This window comes from Bombina bombina, chromosome 11 (assembly GCF_027579735.1).
Source record: "Bombina bombina isolate aBomBom1 chromosome 11, aBomBom1.pri, whole genome shotgun sequence".
Classification (NCBI taxonomy): Eukaryota; Metazoa; Chordata; class Amphibia; order Anura; family Bombinatoridae; genus Bombina; species Bombina bombina.
Window position 1 is genome coordinate 42,502,492 of NC_069509.1, and position 23,299 is coordinate 42,525,790.

General features: G+C 38.9%; 1 protein-coding gene across 1 annotated transcript in view; it reads left to right on the forward strand.

Moving 5' to 3' along the window:
* LOC128641641 (uncharacterized) overlaps positions 1-23,299 on the forward strand; it is a 505,331-nt gene that overhangs the window by 161,858 nt on the left and 320,174 nt on the right. The window contains 2 exon segments of the mRNA XM_053694177.1: positions 1,826-2,131; positions 15,095-15,190. Coding sequence (XP_053550152.1) covers positions 1,826-2,131; positions 15,095-15,190 — 402 coding nt within the window.

Here is a 23,299-nt window from a genome sequence, read left to right on the forward strand (position 1 = left end):
CATGTGCATTGCTATTTCTTCAACAAAGGATATCTAAAGAATTGAGCAAATTAGATAATAGAAGTAAATTGGAAAGTTGTTTAAAATTGCATGCCCTATCTGAATCATGAAAGTTTAATTTTGACTAGACTGTCCCTTTAAATGTTTTCAAATCAGTATTATTATGTATTTTAATGGCATAACTTATGGGTGCTAATAGTAATAATCAATATAGAGTAGATAGGATACAATGGCTGTTCCCTTATACATTGGTTTAGATTTTGATCTATGCACAATATACACCGTACTATTAATGGCTATAAAAACATTTGTGAAAATACATTGGTTTTTGAATCTATTAGTGATAGTTTTTTTTGCGGTCTATTATTTTACATTTTTCGGTAAAATTTAGTAATTATATGTTTAACAGTACATTATTATATATGTTTTCAATAGTATAAAATTTAAATATTTGTGTTTTTAATAGATTTTTGTTATAATAACTTTGTTCTTTCTTTGTCTTTTATTTTGTACTATCCTTCAACATTTTTTCGACAATTGGCAAAATATGCTTGTGAAAATCTAGTTTATTGTAGTTTAGTAATGACATCATTTGGTTTATTAACTTATTTTGTTGTAGTATAATTTATATACCATTTTATAGTATTTTAGCATAGTTATGTTTTTAATCGTATTATTATAATATGTGCCACTTATTTAATATGCATCGTAACTCTAGCTTGCTTCCCACAACAAACACAGCAGGCAGGCTAGTTATATAAAGAGACCTTTCTCCATCCAATAAAATAAGCTTGCTGGCTATATAATAACCTGCACTGTGAGAAGGGACATGAACTTTTACCTCTTGAGAAAGACCGCACGGTGGCGGTTGAAACGCGTTGAGGCTTTTGGACTACATGAGGATCCGTACTTTGTTCCAGTGACGTTACCGGCTTCTACATTGACGCTCTCTAATACAAGCGTTTTTTTTATTTGAAGTCACTACAACGGACATTAACTCAAAACGGACACTTTTGGCTCAGAAACTTTCATGTTCATTTGCAAAGATTTATGTTTTAACTGCCGTGGAGATCATATGTTATTTTAACAAACCGCCTGAATAAATTACAATTTTGTAAGTACAATTCAGAGAGTGGGGTGTGTCTGTTGTATCTACCTACACTTGAGTCTGTTTGCGCTTATCTGTTTCAGAGATTTAGGGTATTTCAGTGCAGATGCATGGAGCACACATACACATTTTCTATGCACAGCAAAAGCTATCACTGAAACTACTCATGTTTACTAGAAACACATTTGATAATACATATGTATAGCACAAATTAAATTAAAAACTAAAACACATTAAGATACCTTTTTGCAGAAATTGAATTTTTTTAAAGAGGGGAAGGTTTGGAAATTCCAGAAAATGACAGTTTGTGACATTAATGTCCTAGCACACAGCTGAAGTCTTTCACCAATTTAAAGGGACACTCAGGTTAAATTACATTTTCATGATTCAGATACAGCATGTAATTTTAAACAATTTTCCAATTTACTTCCATTAAAAAAAATGTGCACAGTCTTTTATATTTACAATTTTTGAGTCACCAGATCCTACTGAGCATGTGCAAGAATTCACAGACTATACGTATATGCATTTGTGATTGGCTGATTGCTATCACATGGTACAAGGGGAGTGGAAATATACATAACTTTGAAATTTGTTATAAAAAAATCTACTACTCATTTGAAGTTCAGACTAAGTGCTATTGCATTGTCTTGTTATCTTGCATTTGTTGATTATGCAAATCTAATGTGTTGACTGGTCCTTTAAATGTATTTTTAGCATTACCAGATGTGAAGAATATTTGTAATCCTGAAGATGGGATATTTACATTGGAAGTTGACAGTTTTTACCCTGAAAACATTACAATTTCATGGAAACTGACTCTGGACTCAACAAAAGAAGAGAATATAACACTTAACTCCTCTGTTAAATCTGATGTGCGTGAAAATGGCAGCTACAGAGCTATAAGCACCTGTGACTTGAGGAAAAATGATTTAATTGAGGGGAAATCATATGGTGTAATAGCCACAGTGGAACATGAGACGCTGGACTCTCCTATTCATAAATCATTTAATATGGAAAGAGGTAACATATATTTTTTAATTCTTGAGAATATTTAGTTAATACTCTTAATAAAATTGCTTAAATTTAGTGTAAAGTTGTCTCCAGTAAAACAGATTCTGCAGTATAATGAAATGAAATTTTTTGCCTGTTGTTAATGCAAAAGATTCAAGTCTAGATTACAAGTGGAGCGTATAAATGAAAGCATTACGGTGCGCTAACATTACTAGAGCACAATCCATAGCCTACCCATTTTTACTAACATATTACAAGTGGAAAGTAAAATGTTAGCACTAAAGCAAAATCTTAAGGCACGCTAACATCTGGGTATTGCGGTCTCAGTAAATCTGTAGTGAAAAAAGGGTGTGTGTACAAGCGCTAAGGTAATCCCCAAGCTGTATCCAAACAGAGATCCTAACCAACCTCCAAAAAATATCCAAAAAACTACTTACTACTGGTCTCAGTAAATCTCTCAGCTAATAGACTTCTATGGGTGTAAGGTGTATAATCCAACGGGGGGGTGTCAGCGCAGACCAAAGCCTGGGGCCTACGGTACCACGAGAGGCAGATGCAGATTTATCTGATAAGGAGCTCCCTGAACAGATTCAGACCACGCAGCATTATGATCCAAAGCTATTCATGTTTATTGAACATTGTAATCATGTCTTATAGCGTACAGAGACAGCACATAGGGTTAAGGGGATGACACGTTTGGACCGCGTCATATTACACAGTTATACAGAGCAGAAATACATGGAAAAGCTAGAACATGAGTTTCTCATAACAATATTTACAGAGTCATAACAAACTACCATCTGCAGAGACAACCAAGTGTCTAAAGCCTCTTGTTTACATTATCTTATGCTATCTTACTTCTAGGCGTTAGGCCAGGGTACATTGGCAAGGCCGAATAGCTAAAAAAACGCATAACATGCATAATATTCTCACTGCATAATAACCCAGTATAATAAAGTCTATTCATTCTAAAATGGCTGCGAGGAACAAGATGGCTGCGAAGAACAAGATGGCTGCCATCAGGTTCATATTACCCCTAACATACCACCCTTTTATTCTAACAGAATAACATAAAAACTAGAACAACTTAACGAATATAAAGAACCTTATAGCGAGATGGCTGAGCGGTGACATTATGGAAAAAGGAATGGTGAGGGTTAGCATGAGTACTGGTAAGCTTATTAATCAAACACACAGTAAGCTTATATATGAAAAAGAAAGCAAGAAACAGAAAAAGAAGAAATGCAAAACCCATTAAAATTTTCATACCAAGAGCTCCTAGCCAGGAACTCAGACCAAAGGTCCAATCTATACCATCAAAGAGACCTGTTGGCTGCTTACGTATGTGTGATTGAATGTCATGCAAAGTGTCAAGATCATAGTGTATTCTACCAGTGTTGTTCCAGATAAAAACACAGCAAGAAGAACCTATGCGCTTACATACTCCTCCTTCTGCTGCTAGCAAATAATCTAAAGCCATACGATTCTGGAGAGCAGTCTGAGCGATCTGCTCTTGTCGCATAGTTAAGGACTCTATGGCGTCTGCAGTGGAATTAAAAGCTGCATCTACCAGTGTAGCAAACAAATTAAGCTTATAATATAATCGCATGACAGCTGCGGTAGGAAACCAAGATGCAGTAGCTATCTCGGCAGTACTAGTCTTAACTGTAAAATCAAAAGCTCTACGTGTTCGCAGTTTAGCATTAGGGAGTGTGTCATGAATACTTAATGCTGGGAATATGTAACCCAAATAACAAGGTGAGAGATGGCTACATGGTATAATTTTAACTGCCCATCTTTCACAAAGCCAATAATAACCATAAGGTAACTTAATAACTGAAGGACATGAGGGAAATCTTTTCCTCTTAGCTTCTGGAGAAGCACCTGTCTGTTTACCTATATTTCTGTTGTTACGCCAGAACCAATTACGAATTGTGTTGTGTGGTTCAGTATACTTAGCAGTAAAATTACGAATATACTCAAAAGAAAGATAGGATCCATCCCATATATTTAACAGTGTAGCATTAACTGGTGTGGCTGCATTGTAGATTAAGGCAACTGTAATAGGCATTTGACTAAGTGTACTGGGGTGAAAACTAGTACCATTAAGATTATGGGACATAATAACACCATGGTTTACACAATTGACTAAGTGTACCCTATCCTTTTCAAAACCTTTATCAGTGTTAACTATTGGTGTAAAATTCCACATAGTATCATCATTTATCATTTGTGTCAAATTGTGTGCGGTAATAGGAAAACCCACAAATGGATAACCCCATTTCCCCCCATGAGGGACATAGCCACAAACCCAACAAGAATCAGTCTGATTAGTCACTTTGTATAAGTTCGTGGCAGCTTTAACAAAAGCATTGTCAGTTTCCCATGCCGACATATGCAACTCTCTGACATCACGGGTGAGAGGGATGGATAAGGGATTAGTGACATTGTCAATTACACTTTTATTATCATTGTGCCGGGGCGCACCAGGACTAGGGAATGGCCTGAGTTTGTGCAGGGGCGCACCAGGATTGAAGATTAGGATCAGGATGACAATCACGGATGCGAAGAACACTGCTGGCAGGAGGTACCACACTATTCGATACTCGATGGAATCATGGAGCGGCCAGGGTTGACGTCGTCTGGGGCCATCTTGATCCGGTTCGCGTGGATCCATACTGGAGCTTCCTTTGTAAGGACAGCGGTTCTCGTCACAGCGATCACAGTAGTTGGAAGGCCAAAAGGAGGATCCAGCGACTTATTCTTGTGGAGCTGCTTCACCAAGACAGTATCTCCAGGCTTGAACGGGTGTGTCGGGATACCTGTAGGCTGAGGAAGAGTAGAAGAAACATCACCATAGATGCCATTCAATGTTTCAATCAGATTAGTTACATATTCTTCCCTTACAACATTGATATCTCCCCTTACCACAGGAGAACCTTTTTGTTTACACCATGGGGTTGGAAAAGGTCTGCCCATCAGAATTTCAAAAGGTGAATAACCCGTAGTGGTGCTAGGGGTCATTCTGATTTCTGCCAATACTGCAGGTAAATGTTCAAGCCAATTAGTAAATGTACCACCAGTTCCCTTCCTGAACTTATCTTTAATGGTTCTATTCATGCGCTCTACCTGTCCTGATGACTGTGGGTGATAAGGAATATGAAACTTCCAGTCAATGGACAACATAGTACAAATCATTTGTGTAATCTGTGAAGTGAAAGGAGTACCTCTGTCACTGTTTATCTGTAATGGACAACCAAAACGAGGAATAATTTCCTTGCACAATATCTTTGCTACAGTACGTGCATTCTCTTGAGTGGTTGGAAAGGCCTCAACCCACTTACTGAATTGATCAACAATGACTAAAAGATACTTGTATCCACCTCGCGCAGTGGGCATGTGTGTGAAATCAATTTGCAATACCTGCATAGGACCATCAGGGGGTGGTAAATGCTCAAGTTTACCATGAACAAGGCCTCCAGGATTATTTCTGGCACAAGTTAGACATCTGTCCAGTTGTCTATCAATCATGCGCAACAGATCTTTAATGACATACTTGGATGTCATCAGATTCTTGGTCTGTTGTTTACTTATGTGGCCAAAACCATGAAAATGACTAATAAACAATGGTGCGGCAATTTGTGGTATCCCTACTCTCCCCTCCTCGTCTGACCACAGGCCATCTTGGCCTTTGGTCAGACCAGCAGAGATCCAAGTCTGTAAATCAGTTTCAGTTGCGCCAAACTGTAGGTGCGCCACATCCACATCAGATGCTAAGGCAGGAATCATTACCATGTGTAACTGTTCCTGTGTAGTAGTGCTGAGATAGTCAGGGTGCGGTGGACCCCGAAACGCAGCCTCCTTAGCAATGGTGTCTGCAAAATCATTGCCAAGTCTAACGTCAGTGGAGTCAGTACTGTGGCCTTTACATTTAACAATTGCTAGCTTATGTGGTAATTTAATTGCATCTAAGAGTTCCTGTACCAGTGTAGAATGTGAGATACTCTTACCATCAGCTGCAACAAAACCTCTGTTCTGCCAAATCACTCCAAAATCATGCACAACTCCAAACGCATACCTTGAGTCAGTGTAAATGGTCACATCTTTCATCGCAAACGCTCTACATGCCTGAGCTAGGGCTACCAATTCAGCTGCTTGGGCTGACACAAAAGGCAGAGAACCAGCAGTAACCACTGTGTCGGGTAACTGTACCACAGCAAAGCCTGTAAGATAAACACCATCAGCAGGTTTAGAACATGACCCATCAACAAAAACAACTTCTCCCTCCTCTAGTGGAGTTGTTTGCAAGTCAAGACGTGGTGACGTCTCTGTGTGTACAGTGTCTATGCAATTGTGGGCCTCAGGGTGTTCTAAAGGACATTTAGAAATCAATGCATGTAATAAAGGTGCTGGGCCTCCTGTGGGTGCAATGTATTTGATAGTGAGGTTTGCAGTGGATGTGAGAATTGTTTCATAGCCTGACCTTCTCTGTGCAGTCATGTGCTGTGTAGTGAGATTATTTAACACTTGCAAGACTTGATGTGATGTATGCAATATCAGAGAATGTGACAGTACCAATGTTTGTGCCGCTTCCACCATCATAGCGCATGCTGCTGTAGCTCTTAAGCATGCTGGCATACCCTGTACCACCGTTGGCAATAATTTTGAATAAAAAGCTACCGCTCTGTACCCATGACCGTGTTCCTGAGCAAGGACCCCTGCTGCTGTACCTCCCCCTTCTGTGCAATACAGGTGAAATGGTAGGTTATAGTTGGGTAAACCTAGGGCTGGAGCGGAACAGAGAGCCTGCTTGAGGGTGTTGTAGGCCTTATCAAGAGCCTGTGTCCAGTGGATTTGTTCTGGTTCATGCTGACCTGTAACTGAACGCAAAATATGATCATAATATGAACAGTCTGGTATCCATTGCCTGCAGTAAGTAACCATACCCAGAAAAGATAACATAGCAGTCTTTGTTTGTGGTCGAGGAATAACCATGAGAGCCTTAACTCTTTCAGGGGATAACAGTCTCTTGCCTGCTGAAAGAAGAAAACCCAGGTATGTTACTTGTGGAAGACAAAATTGCATTTTTCTCAAAGTCACTTTGTGCCCTGCATCACCTAAGTGCTGAAGCAAATGGAGAGAGTCAGTTTTACAAGTCTGTTCATCAACACTGCACAACAACAAATCATCCACATACTGTATCAAAGTGGAACCTTCAGGAGGTGTCTAGGATTCTAGGGTCTTACGAACTACAGCTGAGTACGCGGCAGGGGAATCAATAAAGCCCATTGGTAAACGATTAAACGTATATTGATTCCCTAAATACGTAAAACCAAACAACGGTTGAGTGTCGGGATGCACAGGGATGCTAAAGAATGCACTGCAGAGATCAATGACTGTAAAGCAAGTTGCAGTACTTGGGATGGCTGTTAAAATAGCATTAACATCTGGCACTATCGGTGCAAGTGGCTGCACCAGAGCATTTACTGCTCGCAAGTCTTGTGTAAATCTGTATTCTGTACCTCCAGGTTTAGGAACAGGATTGATAGGTGTATTGTATGGTGACAGTGTGCGTCTAATAACTTTCTTAGACAATAGGTCCTTAATTACAGGAGCTATTCCCTGTTCCTTTTCCTTAGACAAAGGGTACTGCTTAATGTATACAGGTTTAGCACCTGGTTTGAGAGTGGCTTTATATGGTGTGCATGAAATGAAACCTGGATCATTAAATCCAGTGGCCCATAAACTCTGTTTTAACTCATCAAGTGCCTCTGGCACGTCATTAGTGACATGTGAAGCATGTGTGAATGCATCTGGCTCTAATTGTACAGGTATAACCTTAGGATCTTTCACAATATTCCTGCCATATTTCCATGTCCACAAATGTTCTGGTGTTTGCACATAAACTGTATCTGGTGTAAGTACAACTGCATTAACTGGTGCTTTCCACATCTCTTTCTCAACATGGTCAGTAATCCAAGGTCTGTAAAAAGCTTGTGTCACAACTTTGTCAGGGTGTGAGGCATACTCAAACACATTCTCAAGAGTCTGTAAACTGAGTTTATCAAGGTACAACTGTTTAGTAAGGGCAGGTTCAGGATCAGCTGCATACAGCAACGGAACTGAATCCCAGGGAGTGTCAACATGCAATCCTCCCTTGCAATCAATATTAACAGACATTTGCATCTTAGCCATTAAATCCCTTCCAAGCAAATTAACAGGACTATTGGGTATTATGCGAAAAGCATAAACAAATCTGTTTGAAGGGCTGTCGTTTGGATACACCTCCAAAGGAGGCGTCCTGGGACACGAAATTGGGACTCCTGTAATGCCAACAGATTTTTCACATGTATTAGTCACTGGCCCATTGTATTCTCTAGCAGAAATGCTAGATTTAGTTGCTCCGGTATCTACCAAAAAATCATGTGGGACACCTTGCACAACTAAAGACATTAAGGGTAAATCTTGCCAATGATACGACAACTGAGCAGTATAACATGTGAGCAGTCCCTTCTGCTGGCAATCCTAGCGGGTACTATTCTGATTCTGGGAAGGAGAATGAGTCCAGGGAATCTGATATCTAGGAGTGTTGCTGGGATTCTGGGAGGAATTATTATTCCCACCATACTGATCATTTCTATCCCTCCTAGGCTGTGGGCAGTCCTGCTGCCAATGATCATAAGACCCACAATTCCAGCAAGATCTGTCTGTGGAGTTATGTGCCTCTTGTCTCCTATCACCGTTCCACTGAAATCTGTCTCTTCCCCTTCCTCGAAAGCTTCTATTCTGCCCTCTATTCTGATTTCTTCCTCTCCTGTTACCTGACGCATTAAACATACTCTCCTGACCTTTCTCATTATACACACGAAAAACATCTGCTGCATCTTTCTCTCTTATAGCTTTTTCAAATTCTTCCACTTTCATTGCATGAATACCTGAAATTGTCTGTCTCACCAATTGCGCAGTTTGCAAATGCATATTATTCAACAAGTGTTGCACATACAGTTGTGCCAACTCTCCTTGCGTACCCAAACAACATTCCTGTCGCCAACAATCACCAAACCTCTTCAGAAAATCAGACACCTGTTCACCCTTCTTTTGCTTACATGCACCAGCTTTCGTAATATCTTTACGATCACCATGCTGACTTTTAAAGAATTTCTCCACATCCTCCCACATTACACTCACAACAGCCGCATCTCTCCACACATAATCATCATTCACTGGAACATCATACTTAGTATCCAGGAACTTGCACACTTCAGTAAAATTCACATCTGTGTATTTAGTGATCACATTCAACAAAAACCTGTAGTCTGGACCACCCAGACACATATCTCTAGTCACCCGTCTAAGATAAGTTATTGCTCCCATCGGATGCTTTACAGGATCAGGACATTTTAATGCCCAATCCATCAAGCGGTCTGTGTCGGGAGGACGAATCATCGTCTGGTCCCCGATTATAAAAAACGGTGCTTCTATGTTCATATCATCCTCTAAATCAGTGTCTGCTCCCTGCGTGTGTGATCTCGTATGCTTCCCTATAGGACTGGGACCTGTGACAGCTGCAGTTTTCACAGCTTTCGCTTTTACAGCTTTAGATGTCTTTGCAGGGCTCTGCAACCCCCCTTCTTTGCCCACACTGTTAGGGAATGTGAGAGCTAATTTCTTTACACTACCAGGAGCCCGACATTCCACTCTCTCCCCCTCCCCTTCAGACATTCCTGCATCTGTACTGCTCTGAAGAGAACCAGTTAACCCTTTTCTAGCACTTAAAGTGGCAACAGCAACATCTTCCAGCTGCTCTATTTCCTTAACGCTGTGTGCTTTCTTAAGCACAGACAACGAAGGGTACAGTGCAGATGGATGAGGCGGAGGAAGTGTCGGGGCAGGTGGGGGCAATGCCGGTGCCGTGGGCACGGCGGCTGATGGTATGGGCACAGCCGCTGATGCCGTGGGCACAGCCAGATATGGTGGAGGCAGGATATTGCATTCAGTCCAAAACACAGACAGCTTTATCCAAACCTCTCCACATTCCTTCATGTATTTCTTATCCCATTTAGGATCGCCCTCTGGTCCCTGATAAGCAGGATCCTTTAAACACATCCCTCTTATCATAGTTACATGCGGTTCACAGAGGGAGCCTATACGGGGGAACGGATTTTGCTCCTGAGGGAACAAGGATTCGCTCCACCCACTCATGTTATCCACAAATGGAATTACATAATATTGTCCTGCAATTCTAGCTACAAAGTCTTTTGGAGTTTCCCCTTTAACTGGCTTAGGGTTTGTAACACGCACAGTATTTTTACCAGCACTGGATGGTACACGCTGCACAGTCTTGTACTTAATATTACATTTCTGATCAGCATTTTTATCACATTTTTTGCTGTGTGCAGACCCCATTGTTACACAAAAATAATTACAGCGATATTAGCAGCAGCAATAATAAAATGCACAATCACTTAATATGTTCTATGCACAGCACAATAAACAAAGCAAAATAAGCAAAAGCAAAGCTTCAGATAGCAACACCAGCCTCAAATGGATACCAAAACTCTATAACGGAATAAATCAGGGAAACTTCAACACACATGAGACTTACTCACGTCACTGCCAAGTTCGCCCGGGGGACCTTATCTTAAAAGAACCTCCCGTCAACTGGCATTCATATATTACTTGCGCGCTTATCACCGACAGGACTCACAATACCTGTCGTGTCCCAGCACAGGACTGATTACCTGTCTGGAGGGGTTATCACAACTGCTGGCAGGACTTTAACCTCCGCAAACCTGTGCTTCAACCACAGGAACCCCTTTAACCTTATATCATATATTACACCTTTTAAAAATACAAACAATTAAATTTAGGTTCAGATTCACAGAAGGAAAGCAGCGTAATAAAACCACGATAACTTACCCTCTGCGAATCCCACTTCTGACACCAAGAATTGTAAGGTGTATAATCCAACGGGGGGGTGTCAGCGCAGACCAAAGCCTGGGGCCTACGGTACCACGAGAGGCAGATGCAGATTTATCTGATAAGGAGCTCCCTGAACAGATTAAGACCACGCAGCATTATGATCCAAAGCTATTCATGTTTATTGAACATTGTAATCATGTCTTATAGCGTACAGAGACAGCACATAGGGTTAAGGGGATGACACGTTTGGACCGCGTCATATTACACAGTTATACAGAGCAGAAATACATGGAAAAGCTAGAACATGAGTTTCTCATAACAATATTTACAGAGTCATAACAAACTACCATCTGCAGAGACAACCAAGTGTCTAAAGCCTCTTGTTTACATTATCTTATGCTATCTTACTTCTAGGCGTTAGGCCAGGGTACATTGGCAAGGCCGAATAGCTAAAGAAACGCATAACATGCATAATATTCTCACTGCATAATAACCCAGTATAATAAAGTCTATTCATTCTAAAATGGCTGCGAGGAACAAGATGGCTGCGAAGAACAAGATGGCTGCCATCAGGTTCATATTACCCCTAACAATGGGGCAAGCTAAAAAACTCAGCTCTTGCTTTCACCTAAAGTAATGGCAAATCTTAGTGTTTTTATAACACTAAACTGTATCTATACAATAAATAAAATAGACCTCAATTCATGATGTTTAAGTGATCTTTTTTTTTTTAGAGTTGACATTTCTACCTCTTCTCCAATAGCTATGCTAGCCATATGGCACTGTGCCGTATGTTACATTTTTATTGTATAATCACTTAAACATCATGGGGTAGATTTATTAAATGCTGGGCAGAAATGATTCGCTGATCAGGATGATTGCAGTCCCCCACCTAAAAGGTGGCGGAGAAGTTAAGGAACAGCAGTCTTACGACCGCTGCTTCTTAACTTCTGTTTCTGGTGAGCCAGAAACTGCGGGCATAGATGTTATTTATTGCATAGATACAGTCTAGCATTTCAAAAACGTTAACATTTCCCATCACATTAAGCACTAAGGATTTCAGGTCGTAAGCTACTAGCTAGGCCAAAATGTTACTCGCCACTTCTGATCCTACCCACTACCTGCCCCACACCACACCCACTACTCCAACCCCTCTTTGCATATGTTTAACAATTGTGAAACACATTATTGTGCAGTAAGTTTTAATATTTTTTATTTTATACCTATAACGTATTAAATAATACTACATACAGTAATAGATTAAACATAAGTGCATAGTAGTTAGCAACATTAACTTGGTGGTTCTGGGTAAGACAACAGCTAGTTAGAAATAGGAAGTTGTTGAAGTGAGCGAGTGCTGACCGTCATGGATAGTCATAGCAGACCTGGAGATTTTCTTTTAAGAATTATCTTTCCCTTCTCTCTCTCTTAAATATCTTTCTCCCCTCCCTCCAATCTTTCTTTTTACCCTCTTCTCTTTCTTTCCCCCTCTCGTATCTTTTTACTCTTTTTTTCCCTCCAATCTCTCGTAAAGCTTCTTCTTCTTCTCCAATTTAACTTTTCCTCTCCAATCTCTCTCTCTCTCTGCCCCTGTTTACCCTCTCAGAAGTAACCGTCTAAGCACTGATGGTGGTCCTACCTGCCCTAGAGGAATAACATATCCTTGTCTTTCTAGGATATATAATAATATTCCTTCAGATAATCATTTTAGCACATACCCCAAAATGTGTGTTTGTCAATGCTGCAATAGGAGTGTACATTTCGCAAATGTGCTAATTTTTCTACTTACAATACCATTCACACACTAACTTTCACTTGCCACCTTTAAATTTCCACTCGCCAATGGCTAGTAAAGAGTGGAAATTTTGAGCCGCCCTGTATATATATATATATATATATATATATATATATATATATATATATATATATATATATATATATATATATATATATATATATATATATATATACAGTCGTATGCAAAAGTTTAGGCACCACTGACAATTGCCATGATTTTCATTTATAAATAATTGGGTGTTTGGATCAGCAATTTCATTTTGATTTATCAAATAACTGAAGGACACAGTAATATTTCAGTAGTGAAATTAGGTTTATTGGATTAACAGAAAATGTACAATATGCATCAAAACGAAATTAGACAGGTGCATAAATTTAGGCACCCCAACAGAAATATTGCATCAATATTTAGTAGAGCCTCCTTTAGCAGAAATAACAGCCTCTAGACGCTTTCTATAGCCTGTAATGAGTGTCTGGATTCTGGATGAAGGTATTTTGGACCATTCCTCCTTGCAAAACATCTCCAGTTCAGTTAGGTTTGATGGTTGCCAAGCATGTACAGCCCACTTCAAATCACCCCACAGATTTTCAATGATATTTAGGTCTAGGGACTGGGATGGCCATTCCAGAACATTGTACTTGTTCCTCTGCATCAATGCCAGAGTAGATTTTGAGCAGTATTTTGGGTCGTTGTCGTGTTGAAATATCCAGCCCCGGTGTAACTTCAACTTTGTGACTGATTTCTCAACATTATTCTCAAGTATCTGCTGATATTGAGTGGAATCCATGCAACCCTCAACTTTAACAAGATTCCCAGTACCGGCACTGGCCACACAGCCCCACAGCATGATGGAACATCAACCAAATTTTACTGTGGGTAGCAAGTGTTTGTCTTGGAACGCTGTGTTCTTTTGCCGCCATGCATAACGCCCCTTGTTATGACCAAATAACTCAATCTTTGTTTCATCAGTCCACAGCACCGTCTTCCAAAATGAAGCTGGCTTGTCCAAATGTGTTTTTGCATACCTCAAGTGACTCTGTTTGTGGCGTGGCATCATTCTCCCATACAACTTCTCCTTGTGCAAAGTGTGCTGAATTGTTAAACGATGCACAGTGACACCATCTGCAGCGAGATGATGTTGTAGGTCTTTGGAGGTGGTCTGTGGGCTGTTTTTGACCGTTCTCACCATCCTCTGCCTTTCAGATATTTTACTTGGCCTGCCACTTCTGGCCTTAACAAGAACTGTGCCTTTGGTCTTCCATTTCCTCACTAGGTTCCTCACAGTGGATACTGACAGCTTAAATCTCTGCAATAGCTTTTTGTAGCCTTCCCCTAAACCATAATGTTGAACAATCTTTGTTTTCAGGTCATTTGAGAGTTATTTTGAGGCCCCCATGTTGCCACTCTTCAGAGGAGAAACAAAGATAACAACAACTTGCAATTGGCCACCTTAAATACCTTTTCTCATGATTGGATGCATCTGTCTATGAAGTTCAAGTATACGCTGTCGGCTGTCAGCATTTAACATTGCACAAGCATTTGTAGTAATGCTGCCCTGCACGCTAGCAGGGGTGTCAATCATCCCAATCGTATCTGATCAGGATGATTGCAGGCCGCCACCTCAAAGGTGCTCTGAGGAGGCGGACAGACATCGCCGGAAATCAACCTGATCCAATACGATCAAGTTGATTGACACCCCCTGCTAGCAGCCGATTGGCCGCAAATCTGCAGTGGGCAGCATTGCACCAGCAGTTCACAAGAAATGCTGGTGCAATGATAAATGCTGACACCATACGCTGTCGGCATTTATCGATCTGCAGCGGACATGATCCGCAATATTGGATCATGTCCGCTCGCAGTTTAATAAATAGGCCCCTGAAACTTCATTGTAGAGGTTGATGCTGCTTTTAACCAGTGGCAGAGAACTATTGCATGCAACAGTAAAGTATTGTAAAATACCTAGTGACAATCCTTTTAACATAGGACCCAATACTTTACTTATGTGTTCAACCCCTATATGGTAAACTTGGTAAGGATGTATTTTTTTACATTTGAATGTTGTTTTATATTTTAACCATTTTAGCCACTACTGGTTCTTCTCTGTTGTACATTCAAATGTAGCCTGTGGATAGAATTATAAAATAAATTAAAGTTACATGTAGTGAAAACAATGTAAATGTTCTTGCTTAACACTGTTCATACATTTAAAATATATTTCTGTATATTACTAACTGACTTCTTTTGGTCTTTAGCAATGACTTTACCTTCTCCAGTTGACCAAAAACAGAACCAAGAATGTACCACCCCAACCATGCAAGACAATGTGAATCTTTCAATCCAACCAACAGGTATGTAGTATCGGTAGGTACGACAGTGCTGACATATTTACACATATTAATTATATTATTGTGAGTTGTCATATTTTAAGTTTACATGTGACCCTAACCATCAACTCTAATCCCAACCTGCAACCTAATACTAAACCTCTTATTTTGTCTGTAACTCTGTTCCCAGTACTGGTAATAATTACATTTTATTTACCATTTGATTTATATTAATTGCAAATATTTGTTTCTTTGTCAAAAGAGCCCTCATATGAAGAACCAGCATTAATTTAGTAATTTGCATGTATCATGCTCATTATGCTATCCCCTGCAAGCTATTGGCTTGATCCTATTGAAGCCTCTATATGAAACTGTTATGAGAAATGTTTATAACTGCAACTTTTTCATAGCAGCAACTTGTTATTGACTGTTTCATACTCACACTGTTATAATGTACTGACTGCTTGCTATGAGTAAATTACTGAACAATACTGGTACACAATGACTGGTGCTATAATCAGTTATCAGGGAATCTCTGACCTTAGTCACTATAATAACTTTATTACCTACACACCAGTGTTATAGCTCATTACACTTAACACTGATCAACCTACTGTATTTTTACTCACAACTGTCACTCATTAAAACTCATCATATTGAAAATAAATGCAAACACAATCTTCCCCACAGTAAAATACCTGTCAGTATATGTCTAGGATGTATTTTACAAAATAGTAAACAATTAACCACTTACACCTGGGAAGGATCCCATTTAGGGCTATACGCTAAAGCAATATTTAGGCTCAACTGAGTAATACCAGCACACACTAATGTCCACTGGTATTACAAGTGAGGTCACGTTCGCATTACACGGAAGCCTTGAGCTTAGGAGAGTGCGGTTCCATAGGCTCCAATGGGAGCCTCGTTCTCATGCTGTCAGACATGGCTGAGAACCTAGCACAGCAAAGGGGGTAAGTAGCGCAGCAATAGTCAGCAAATATAAATATATATGTACATGATTATATACATATACTGTATATTGATGTGTTAATAGTGTATAAAAACATATTTACACGTAAATATATATGTATATAAGCATATAAATATATATTTACAGGGAACACACAGTTTCCATAGATCGCAATATAAAGGCACGTTTCAGGGATGTTTTCTTTCTAACACCCCTCAGCTGCCACCTTTTAGCCACTTATAACTACTTTTAAATACTAAGAAATAAAGATGCTACAATTTTTGGGCCAGCTTACAAGTTTTGCGTTACAGCTGTAGCACTTAAAAAATGGCCTTTGCGTGCGGTATGGTCAGCTACTCGGTATTACAAGTCACGCGTTACAGCTTTAACGCAATAGTTATGACCTATACTGCAACGATCCATACCGCAATCAAAGACCAGTAGTTATGGATTTTGCAAAACAAAAATGTTTCACAAAAAACTCATAAAAATATGTTACAAAGTACACTAACACCCATAAACTACCTATTAACCCCTAAACTGCAACTCCTGCATCGCAAATAGTAAAATAAAGCTATTAACCCCTATTCTGCCGCTCACCCACATCGAGACTGCCTAAATTAAAGTATTAACCCCTAATCTGCCACCCCCTGCATTACTAACACTAAATAAAACTATTAACCTCTAAACCGCCAACCCCCACATTGTGACTCCCTAAATAAGCCTATTAACCCCTAAACCGCCGGCCCTCCACATCGCAACAAACTAAGTTCATTTATTAACCCCTAAACCTAACACCCCCTAACTTTAAATTAAAGGTACAATATAACTACGTTAAATAAATAAAAACTTACCTATATATAAAAAATCTAAACTTAAACTATAAATAAGCCTAACATTATTATTTTAAAATAATACCAAAAATAAAAAATCTAAATTACAAAATTAAAAAATCCTAACACTACGAAAAAATAACAAACTCTAAAATTATGAAAAAAAAATAAAATCTAAGATTACAGAAAATAAACCAAATTATCCCAAAAAAATAAACCTAATCTAATACCCCTATAAAAACAAAAAAACACCCAAAACAAAAGCACCCCTAAACACTAAACTACCAATAGCCCTAAAAAAATGCCTTTTGTAGGGCATTACCCTAAGTTTAACAGCTCTTATACTTTAAAAAAATACAAAGTACCCCCTAACAGTGCAAACAAAAAACCCCACAAAATAAAAAAGAACTAATTCTAAAAAAATCTAACCTACCCATGGGCATTTGTATGGGCAATCCGCTCTTTTACTGCCCATTAAAAAAATCCCGACATAGGTACTCACCATTCCTGAAGTCTGGCAGTGGAGGTCTTCTTCCAGGTGGCTCTATCTTCAATATTCATCCCTGTTCAAATCAGCCAATAGGATTTAAGCAGTTTTCATCCAATTGGCTAATTTCAAATTTAGGTTTTTTATTTTTGGCATTTTTTAAAATAGTAAAGTTAGATTTTGTTATAGTTTAAGCTTAGGTTTCTTTTATTTCACAGGGAAGTTTTTATTTATTTTAAGGTAGTTATATCGTAACTTTAATTTAAAGTTAGGGGGCGTTAGGTTTAGGGGTTAATAATTTAATTTAGTTTGGTGTGATGTGGGGGGCCAGCGGTTTAGGGGTTAATAGCTTTATTTTAGTATTTGCAATGTGGGGGGTCGGCGGTTTAGGGGTTAATAGCTTTATTTAGGGAGTCGCAATGAGGGGTGGACGGCAGTTTGGGGTTTGTAGGTTTATTTAATGTTGGTGATGTGGGGTGACGCGGGTTTAGTGGTTATTAGACTAGGGGCTTATGTTAGGGTGTTAGGTTTTTATACAACTTTCTTTCCATCTTAATCTGAGGAGAGTCCATGGCTTAATTCATTACTTGTGGGAATACAGAACCTGGCCACCAGGAGGAGGCAAAGACACCCCAGCCAAAAACTTAAATACCTCCCCCCTCCCCTCATCCCCCAGTCATTCTTTGCCTTTCGTCACAGGAGGATGGCAGAGAAGTGTCGGAAGATTCGGAGTAGTCTCTTATGGAGGGTAGTACTCTTTGAAATGGAAATGGAGTTTTAAGTAGTCCTGTCAGCTTCTCAGTGAGAGCATGGATGAAGGTTAGAGTCCGGAGATGCAGGGAGAGTCTTTCTGCGAAACCATCCCGACTCATATTAACAGCTCTGTAAGCCATCAGTGTTGACGAGTTTCACTGCCTGCTTTACCACTCAAGTCCATGTGAGGAGCGACGCTACAACACTGTCAAACTTGAGAGGCCGTGTTCCTGTAACACGGCATAGATCCTGGTAAGATCGTTTCATTTTTTAATACATGATTACGCAAGAAAACGGGGTCACAGTGTGACTCCTTTTATCTGTATAGAATCAAGGGTGATATCTCTGGAAGGGGATTATTGAACAGGGGGGATTTATACATGATTGCTTTATTATGTTTTTATGCTGCAACATGTGAGATGAGGCTCTGGCATATGTGTGAACATTTAGGTTTTACTTTCACTTTTAGATAACTACGCAGCTGGTTAATTTGGCGCTCTTAGCTCCTGCTGCAGGGGCGGTCCTGCATGGCACTCCATGTGACCGGGTGTGGCCTCAATAGCTGCCCTTTTTCTGACCGTGCGGTGTAAGGAGAAGAAGCGGTTTCTCTCTGAGGCCTGGTTCATCAGAGGTGGTGAGTGCCCCGGCCATAGGGGGTATAAAGGTGTTATTTTTTCTTCTATTGTCTATATTAAAGGGCAAGCTATGGAGGACTGATACCTTAGAGGGTACTCCCTCGTTGCCTAAATCTACTGCCTGTGTTTATTGTGAGGATTAATAGAAATAAAATTAGAGGCGCCCTTAATTACTAGCAATGTTCCGCCAGTACTAATGTGCAAAAGTGCTGCAAAACTGTCATAGAAAAAGTTGTAAATATTGTCAATAATACAACAAGAACAGTAATAAAGAACAACCTACAAATAAATTTAAAACTTGTTAGGTTAAGAGTATCTTCATATGATATAGTTTGCTATAATGAATAAACTATCTCTTTAACAATGTGTAATATGATAGTCCACACTCTCAGAGGTATTTATAATCTCCAGGCCGCAATCTCATTCCAGAAAGGTGTTGGCAATCACAGGTTCTGTTCAAAAAAGAGAAAAGAGAGAAGAGGCGCCAAATGGTGTGTATCGTTTTGAATTCAGTAGGCCTTGCCCCCAAATAAAAACTACTTACAAAATTTCCAGCACTTGAGAAGTGCCACATATGCCTTCTGAACTGTTAGCAGCCGTCCAGCTAGCTGAAATGTATCAGAACTGCGTCTATACTGTGCTGTTTAAGACAAAAAAACACAAAAGTGCCACAATAGTGTGTATCAGTGTGATCATATGATATAGCGCAACAAATGTAATGTACTCACAAGATGTAAGGCACTTGAGAAGTGCCACAAGAGCCTCCTGGACACTTGTCAGCTGTCCAGCTCACTGATAGCATCGATCCCAGGTTCACTTGTTCGACTTACACATGGGCTCCAATGCAGCACACTTAGATCTCCCTGCAGCTCAGTGTTCAGATGAGTGCAAGTCTGGCTACCAATATTGGGTGTGCAAAGTTGCTAGAAATAGCCGTGCTACTTGTACTGATTAGTTTAAAAATATATATTTATTAAAAACAATGTTACACTACGCGTTTCTCGGTTACTTAGACCGCTTCCTCAGGTGTAATTTCAGATACAAAGTAGCAAAATTTTATAGCCCCATATCGGCGTCTATCCCGACCCAGGGCGCATGCGTGAGCAACTAAAAAAACCTTAGCCAATCAGTGCCTAAGTTCGATTTGTCTCTGATGTAATAGGTTCTCACTAGGGGGCTTGGTTAATGACGTGCCCGCTATCGTCTGTGTGATGTTTATTATCGGCACACATGATAGTTTTAAACTGAAGGATAAACAAATCATAAGTTTTGTATTACCAAGTGGTACTGACTCCCTAGTATTTATAGTGTTAACTGTTTTTGGCACCAATTCACTAGAGTTAGTTGATCATGCATTTACATATAGTAGAAAATTAATATAAAAACATACTCAAAATACAAATGTTATCACTCTTGTCTAAACATCTATATGCATTATCTGATTTTAAAACCGCTGTGATCGGACAGATAACCATATACTAGAATGATAATAAAAGTTAATAATATAACATAAAATATAAATTATTCTAAAGTATAAACATAAATCAAATGATATATATCGAATAAATTATAACATGACTGTAGCTATCATTGACAAATATTGCAACTATTAATATATAGGTCTTATATTTTAATTAAAAGCGGCCATGTCTATATTTTCGTTTAAGCCATGGGGTTGGAGAGTCTTAAGCTTCCAAATCCAAAATGTCTCTCTCTGTCTTAGATGGGTTAACCTATTCCTACCCCATTTGGGAGCAATCTGTTCTAATGGAAAAATATTAAAAAGATCAGTTTGTCCGTCATGACAGTTTTTACTGTGTCTTGGAACACTATGGTTGGCCACCCCATTTTTTATATTTCTATTGTGTTCCCCCCATCTCTTTTTTAGGGGTCTTGAGGACCTACCAATGTACTGAATTCCACATTGACATTCAAGGAGATATACCACATAACTTGAATCACAAGTGAATCTAGAATTTATTTCAAATTCTTCCTTTGTGGAAGCAGATTGAAATTTGATCCTATTGCCTGAAGTATATTTGCAAAGACCACAGTTCGGTCGATTACATCTGTAAAAACCCCTTTTGCCCATTGGCCAACTATTTGTGGTAGTTCTTGTGTTGCTCCCTTTAATATATTTCTTCATTACCACCTTGCTTGGTGCTAATTTATTTTTTAGTGTAGGAGCTCTCTTGAAAGTGCAGATAGGGAACTCTTCTAAAATGTTTTTAAGAATGCAGTCATTTCTTAAAATATACCAATGTTTGCACAAAATGTGTTTAATTTTATGATGGTTGCTATTGAATTTGGTGATAAATCTTAAATTGTTAGATTTGGGCTGTGTATTTGTGGATTTATTAACACTATTGCCATTAATATTCATAATGCCTTCATTTTTCTTTTTAAAAAATTCCTCTCTATCTTTAATCCTAGCTTTTCTATAGCCTTCTTCAATTAGGACTCTTGGGTATCCTTTTTCTAGAAATCTTGATCTTAGAGTCTCTGCCTGATCATCATAACTATTTAAAGTAGTACAATTTCTGCGTATCCTGGAAAACTGGTTATACGGTATATTTTTAACCCAGGCTTTGTAATGATTGCTTTTATAGTTTAAATAGCTATTTGTATCAACTGATTTGAAATATGTTTTGGTGGTTACTCGTCCATTTGCATCCCAGCTCAATATTAGATCCAGAAATTCTATGGAGTTCTTATTAATATTTGATGTTAATTTAAGGCCCATATTGTTGTTATTTAAAGATATAATAAATTCCTTTGCGGAGTCTTCAGTGCCATCCCATATCAGTAACAGGTCATCAATGAAACGGCCATAGTACACCAGGCCTGCCCCCAAAGGAGACTTGTATATATAATTCTCCTCAAATACCCCCATAAAAAGATTCGCAAAACTGGGGGCAAACCTGGTGCCCATGGCCGTTCCCTTGATTTGTAAAAAAAACCTTTCCTGGTACACAAAATAATTGTGTTTTAACACAAAAGATATGGCCTCTAGTAAAAACTGTCTTTGTTTGGACGGTAGATATTGATCTCTTTTTAAAAACTTATCTATTGCTTCTAGGCCTAGATTGTGACAGATGTTTGAATATAAAGAGGATACATCACATGTACACCAGATGAGATCTCGCCCTGCTTTTTCAATTTTGGAGATCTTCGATATAAGGTCTGGAGTATCTTTGATATAAGATTCTAGACCCATAACCGGTTTTTTCAGATAGGTGTCTACATACTCGGATAAATTGCAAGTAAGATTTCCGATACCAGAAATAATAGGTCTCCCTGGTGGACACTTTGGGTCTTTGTGTATTTTCGGAAGATGGTAATAATAAGCCAAATTGGGTGACATGGGTATCAAATAATCTCTCTCTTTTTTATTTAGAATTCCTTCTGAAAAGCCTTTATCTATTAGTTTGGTGAGTTTAGCCAAATATGTTAATGTGGGATTAAAACTCAATTCCCTATAATAACAGGGATCTAACAGAATTTTATCGGCTTCTGCAATATAATCTGACATATCTTGTAGAACCACCCCTCCCCCCTTGTCCGCCTGCCTAATGACTATATCTTTATTCTTTGCCAAATTGGCCAGAGCCTTGTATTCAAATTTATTCAAATTATAGTTATTGATTTCAAGGTTCATAGTTCCAAACTCTTCTAACACTAGATTTTGAAAAAGAGTAATATTGGGACATGTAGTAGGGGGATTAAAATTGGAACTGGGTGCTAGATTAGAATGTATGTAATCATCGAACAGTGATTCACAAAATTCTTCAGGTTCACAATAAACAATATCTCTAGTAGGTCTTTCAGGCATGTCATTTGTAATGATAGGCAATTGATTTGATGACTTTAATTTTTTATCACAAAAATATCTTTGTAAATTTAACTTTCTGATAAACCTATTGAGGTCAACAAACAACTCAAACATATTATGTTTGTTGGAAGGACAAAATGAAAGTCCTCTGCTTAAAATACAGATCTCCTCATTGGTTAAGGTGTGACTAGATAAATTAAAGATACCTTCTTTCATTTTCGCAAGTTTTTGTTTTTTGGATGATTTTGCTCTACCTCTGCAGCCACGCTTGCGTAGCTTCTTTTTCTTGGGGTTGACACTGGGATATATTCCTCTCTTATAGGTGTTCTGTCTAATTGTTTCAGGTGCATGGGTAACCTTCTCTGATTCGACTGAAAAGGATTTTGTTGTTTGTGCATCTGAAAAACCTGAGTATTTCCAGGTTCAAAAAAATCTCCCCTATTGTCTAATCTATGATTATATGTATGATGAGATCTATTCTGTGATCTATTCTGTTCCTCATAATTTCTAGGTTCCTTCATTGAATTGCCACTCTGTGGCTCTCTATATTCATAGTAAACATTAGGGGATTCAGTTCTCTTTCTATAGTTATTGGAGTAAAAATTCCCCATATGATTTTCTGA